The sequence below is a fragment of the Acanthisitta chloris genome, unplaced genomic scaffold (genome assembly GCF_000695815.1).
Source record: "Acanthisitta chloris isolate BGI_N310 unplaced genomic scaffold, ASM69581v1 scaffold21523, whole genome shotgun sequence".
In the NCBI taxonomy this organism is placed as follows: domain Eukaryota; kingdom Metazoa; phylum Chordata; class Aves; order Passeriformes; family Acanthisittidae; genus Acanthisitta; species Acanthisitta chloris.
The window spans coordinates 53,192-58,987 of NW_008665205.1; the positions used below are offsets into that span (position 1 = coordinate 53,192).

At 51.0% G+C, this 5,796-nt stretch overlaps 1 protein-coding gene across 1 annotated transcript; it reads right to left on the reverse strand.

Annotated features, from left to right (window-relative positions):
- Positions 1-102: 102 nt before the first annotated feature.
- LOC103799304 (placenta-specific gene 8 protein-like) lies at positions 103-1,797 on the reverse strand. The gene is made up of 3 exons (XM_009071612.1): positions 1,692-1,797; positions 1,370-1,494; positions 103-210 (listed from the first exon to the last, which is right to left on the reverse strand). Exons 1-3 carry the CDS (start codon positions 1,795-1,797, stop codon positions 103-105), a joined length of 339 nt encoding a protein of 112 aa, XP_009069860.1.
- Positions 1,798-5,796: the final 3,999 nt, after the last annotated feature.

Here is a 5,796-nt window from a genome sequence, read left to right on the forward strand (position 1 = left end):
GCTGTAGCCGCAGTGTTGGCAGGAGAGACTCTGTGAAGCTGCTTGGCTGCATGTGACTTTAGCAAAGGAGCAGCTTGATAAAGCAGCCCCAGCTCCACCAGCTTACCAGAATATTCCCTGCTCCCTCCGGCGGTTAATGTCTCTCTTCATTTGGCAAACAGAGCACACAGAGCACCACATTGTGACACAGTAGTCAGAGCAAATGGAACCCTGTCAGGAAGAAATTGGTTAGGCACAGAGGCTTTCCAAAAGCCACGTTCCAGCCAAGGAAATGGTAATCACATGCCAGGTCATTTGCCCTTTGTTTCTTGGCTTGCTGCAGCATCCTGAGGGGCAGACACTAAAGCCCAGGGTTGGTGAATCCCTGGCACTATGGGAGAAAAATCATAGAATTTTAGGAGTTGGAATGGAGCTTAGAGATCACCCAGCCCCAAGCCCTGCCCTGGGCAGGGACACCTCCCACCGGAGCAGGTTGCTCAAGGCTCAGCCAACCTGGCTGTGAACACTGCCAGGGTTGGGGCAGTCACAGCCTCCCTGGGCAACCTGGGCCAGTGTCTCACCACCCTGAAGGAGGTTGCCCAGGGAAGCAGTGGATGCCCCAATACTTGAAAATAGTGAGCAGATTAAAGAATAGATGAAGTTCGTTACACAGATAACAATCCATAACCAGATCTGGGAGAAAGGTGGATAGGACATATGTGAAAGGGTTTCTTCCTGCACAGGGTGGAGGGGGTTGTTGCCATCTCAAGCACAAACCATGAGGTTCCAAGTTCACTTTGCCCAAATGGTCTCTTTCTGTGTGCATTCTCTACTCTGCTCTCCTGAGACCTGGGGACCTGAGCCCTGTGACCACTTGGTCTGGTGAGATGTATTCCTGCCCAGGGCAGGGGGATGGGACTGGATGGTCTCTAAGGTCCATTCCAACCCTGACAATTCTATGATTCTATGAAATATTTCCCATCTTTCAAAGACTGGAGATGGCAGATGGAAGCAGCAGCCAAAGTTCTGCAAGTCAGCAGCAGCTGAAGGCAGGACATGTGCCTCTGGTGAAGGGAGCTGGGAAGGAGCTGTGCCCAGTTTTGTGTGTTGGGAAGGAGCTGTGCCCAGTTCTGTGTGTTGGGAAGGAGCTGGGAAGGAGCTGTGTCCTGTTCTATGCGTTGCTGGACACCAGCCCAGGGACCAGCTCAGCTGAGGACATCCCAGCTGCTCTAATGTGCTCTAACATCAAGCAGGATATGAAAGGGCAAAAAAAAAGGTGAGCAGAAAAGCAGTGCTGCCCTGTGTTCATCCCTTCTGTGCAGAGAGGGGCCTTGGGGGCTCCTTATTTTTCAGCCTTACAGCCTGGTGAGGGGACAGGTGAAGCACTGACCGGGATGTTGTATTTGGTGCGGTACAGGGTCCTCGTGGCCACGCTGGTCCCACACAGGCAGCACTCGTTCATGTCCCCAGCCACTTGGCAGGCCAGGCAGGGGTAGCAGAACATCCCACAGCAGCCTGGCAGAGGGAGAAACACAGCAGCAAGTGAGGCTCTGCCTGCCCACCCAGAACCACCAGCAGAGCAACTGGGACAACCAGGCTACAGAGCTGGAACTGGTGCACCACCCACCCAAGCAACAGGGGCAAGAGAAGTGCCCTGAGTGTGTGACCATCACTGCTGAGGGATAAGAGAGGGGACTTCCCCAGACACTCACAGACACCACAGTCCGTGCAGCAGTCCATCAGTCCTGTCTGCCAAAAGCCTCTGGAGGCAACAGGCATGACCTGCGGCTGGATCGTCACCACGGTTGCACTGGCCATTCCTAGAAGCTCTTCTGAAAGAGATGGGTGGGGAACAGGATAGTGAAAAAAAGTGTGGTGAGCCTGATTCTCCAACCAAGTTCTTGCGAAAGAGATGGGTGAGGAACAGGACAGTGAAGAGTGTGGTTGGTCTGAACCTCCAACCAAGCTCTTCTGAAAGAGACAGTGGGGAACAGGATAGTGAAAGCAGTGTGGTCAGCCTGAACTTCCAACCAAGTTCTTTTGAAAGAGATGAGTGAGGAACAGGATAGTGAAAAGAGTGTGGTGGGTCTAAACCTTCAGCAAAGTTCTGAAAGAGATGGGTGGGGAACAGGACAGTTAGTGAAAAGTGTGATAAGTCTGAACTTCCAACCAAGCTGGTGGCTGTCACACCCATCAGGTGACCTTTTGCTCAGCTCCCTTGCTGCCTCTGGAGGTGATGAAACATAACCATATCCTACCTACATTTGCATCTTGTCAAGGGTTTCGCATTTTCTGCCATTTTACCCAACCTTCAAAATAGCATCAGTCCCTTGGTGTTCCCCTCTCCACCCCAGAAAGGCTTTGCTAGTGCTCAGACACAGCTCACTGACTTCCCTGTGCCAAGCCGGGCTGGGCAGTGAACCTAGGCTAAGGGCAGTGCCTCAGATGTGCTGGTTGTTGAACTTGGCATATTCTACACAAGATGCCTTTGACATGAGTACAAAGCATGTAGGAAGCACTCATGGTCTCATTTCCCCCTAGCAAAGCCAGGCTCCATGCATGAGAGATACTGGAGGAAACTTATCTCTGGTTTCTTCTTGTAGAGAGCCAGAAAGGCAGAAACTCAGTGCTGTGCCCCAAGTCTGACCCCCTCTCCTCTGGTTAAGCAAGTAAACCTTGAAAACCAGTAAGCCTCAGGTCAAAAATAATAATAATAAATCTCTGTGCTTCTGTTTTCACAGCCAAGATAATAACTCCAAGCAAGTCTGGCCTTGAGCCCAGGCTCTTCTAGATGAGATAATCTGCCTGTTGGGCCTTTATTTCTACAAATGGGGTTGGGCCATTTCTTAGAAACAGCAGCTTGGCAAGGGCAGGATCACACTCTGGGGGATCAGGCTCCTCTCTGTGCAGCTTCTGAGCTCAGAAGTCAGAATAGAAACTGAAAAGAAGCAAGTAATGCTGGAGGGGAGAGGGAGGGAACCTTCTCCCTCCATCCTTCTGGAGCTTCTCCATTAATCCCACTCCTGGCAGCACATCCAGCCTTCAAGCCTGGAGGGAATCACAGAATCAACCTGGATGGAAGAGACCTCCAAGATCATTGAGTCCACCCCTACCGTGGTCACTAGACCATGGCACTAAGTGCCACATCCAGTCTCAGCTTGAAAACCTCCAGGGATGGTCAATCCACCACCTCCCTGGGCAGCACATTCCAATGTCTGAGCACTCTCTCTGTAAAAAAACCTCTTCCTAATCTCCAACCTAACCCTGCCCTGGCAGAGCTTGAGTCTGTGCCCTCTTGTCCTGCTGCTGGTTGCCTGGGAGAAGAGACCAACCCCCACCTGACTCCAACCTTCTGTCAGGGAGTTGCAGAGGGTGATAAGGTCTCCCCTGAGCCTCCTCTTCTCCAGGCTGAACACCCCCAGCTCCCTCAGCCTCTCCTCATGGCACTTGTGCTCGAGTCCCTTCACCAGCCTCGTTGCTCTTCTCTGGACCTGCTCCAGCCCCTCAATGTCCCTCCTGAGCTGAGGGAATGCAGCCGGAGGCATATCAGGTGTGTCCAGAGGGAACTGTGAGCGTGTGATGCCTCCAAGCACTTCCCTCTGCCAACCCACAGCACTGCTACTGCCACATGGCCAATCTCTCTAGACTTTCACAAACACACAGTATTCTCTACACAAGAATTATTCATATGCTTTCTCCTCTCCTGGCTGCAAACCTCAATGAAGAGATTGTAACACAAAGCTGCTCTTGTCATCAATAGCACATCCAGTGAAAGGACAGCAAAGACACAGGGAGATGAGGCAGAGACCTCTAAAAGTGACCAGTATCCAAGTTTCTGGTGGGACAGCCCAGGTTAAACAGAGAGCAGAGTCAGATTCCTTGAACAGTTAACTGCTAGCAGGAGAAAGCAGCAAAGAAAAGGTAACACCTTTTAGAAAGCCTCACCCCTTCCCCAAGCAGGATTTGCCAGATTGCTTTCAATTCTGTGCTAAGCAGGAAAAAAATCCCAATGAATTCTACTTTGGCACTATTCCCAGGGTAAAAAGTTACTAGTATTTCAAGGCTTTAAGAGAACCAACCTTGTGGTGAGCAGCTCTGTCAGTTCAAGCTTCCTTGCTGGCTGGGACCACGCAGAGAGAGGCTCTGGGGAAGATGAAACTAGACTTGCTCTCTCTTAGAGGTTCCTATTGGTGGCCAGCAGTAAACAAGTATAATGGTGGGAGGCAACTGGGAAGGGAGAGGTCCGGAGCTGTGCCCCGTTGTTACAGCTACAAATGACAAACACACATGGCAGAGCACATTTCTTCCTTAAATCACAGGCTACTCTTCACCTTTCAAAAAGTAGTTGCATGTTTGTTGTGTTGTTACCATAACTCTGCCTATATTGCTGTCCAGGGGAGAACAGCTCTGAACAATGTACAACCATTGGGACATACATCTTTCCACTAAGGAAAGTCATTCTCCTCATATCCCAGAGCAGACTAAACAAAGAGCATCTCAGAGTGCTTCACTCTGAGCTTGTCCCCTTCATTGAGCAGGAGTTGTGCAGACCTGCTTGCTTTACCAGCCAGGTTTTGGGCAGTGCCACCTGGGCAGTGTGGCGGCACAGGAGGCTGTGCCAGGGCCTTCTGGGGAGCCAAAACATCCCTACAGTGCTCAGAGCAGCCCCAGCCTGCTTATGCAGGGGGAAAATGGGGTGTTCTGTCAAAACCACCTGCACCAGGGGTGGATCCCTGCAGCTCAGTACCCTGTGCCATTCCCCTACAATGGGGGGGAAGGCTCAGCCCAAACTGTCCTACTACACTTCATATCCCAGATAAGGAGGCAGCAGGGTGCAATGGTGCCTGTGCTTTTAATCCTCTTTCTCATCTGCAGTTTGCTCCCTGCTCCTTCTTAGGGGTGAAGAACAGGCTGCCCAGGGAGGTAGTGGATGCCCTAACTCTGGCCAGGCTGGATGGAGCCTTGAGCAACCTGCTCTGGTGGGAGGTGTCCCTGCCAAGGGCAGGGGTTGGGGCTGGGTGATCTCTGAGGTCCATCCCAACCCCTAAAATTCTAAGAAGCATTTGGGTTTTCATTTCTGACTTACCAAACACACCCCATGTAGAGGCTTTCCACAAACCCCAGGCTGATACCCTTGTCACAAGTCAGGTAGCCCAACCACTGTGAAATTACCTGAATACATACCCTACATATCAATCCCCCTCTATGAGATACTAATGTTTACTGTTTCTTCACTGACATACCCCAAATATTTAAACACACATCCCCTGTGTGAGTCCCTGACACATGTGGATGCACTTGAACATTTTGTAGGGAATGTGGCAGCAGGACAGTGTTTTTTGTTTCCCAGCAGGATGCACAGATTGCCCAGAGAGGGTCTGAGCAGCTGCTTGCTCGGGAGCAAGGCAAGATCAAAGCATCCCACAGGAAGTGCTGATTGGGTGTTGCCCTTCTCTCTCACCCTCGAGAAGAATAGGAGAAGGAGAATTCAGAATTAAACTGCAATTTAACAGCTTTGTCAACAGGTTGGGATTTATGGTGCTTTAAAGGAAGCCTTTTATCAATAATGCTGTTGAGATTACAGTGAGCCTTGCCCTGAAATGCTCTCCTCAGCTTCCTACAGCTCCAAAGTTTAACTGTGGCTGTCCCTGCTTTATGGCAAGGCTGCCTGGCTGCCCCTTTGCTGAATCGTGCACAGGCTTTGGTTTCCCATAAACACTGCAAGAGGTTCCAGGAACTGATGCTTGCAAAACGTTAGCCCAACAGTGTAGGCTCAGCGCAGAAACCAACCAAATCTTGGGCTGCATCCACAGGAGT

Coding starts and splice junctions, on each gene's coding strand:
- LOC103799304 (XM_009071612.1), bottom strand. CDS start 1,797: ATGGCCAGTGCAACCGTGGTGACGATCCAGCCGCAGGTCATGCCTGTT. Junction 1,495..1,691: donor CTGCACGGACTGTGGTGTCT/GTGAGTGTCTGG, acceptor TCCCTCTGCCAG/GCTGCTGTGGGATGTTCTGC. Junction 211..1,369: donor GCACCAAATACAACATCCCG/GTCAGTGCTTCA, acceptor TCTTCCTGACAG/GGTTCCATTTGCTCTGACTA.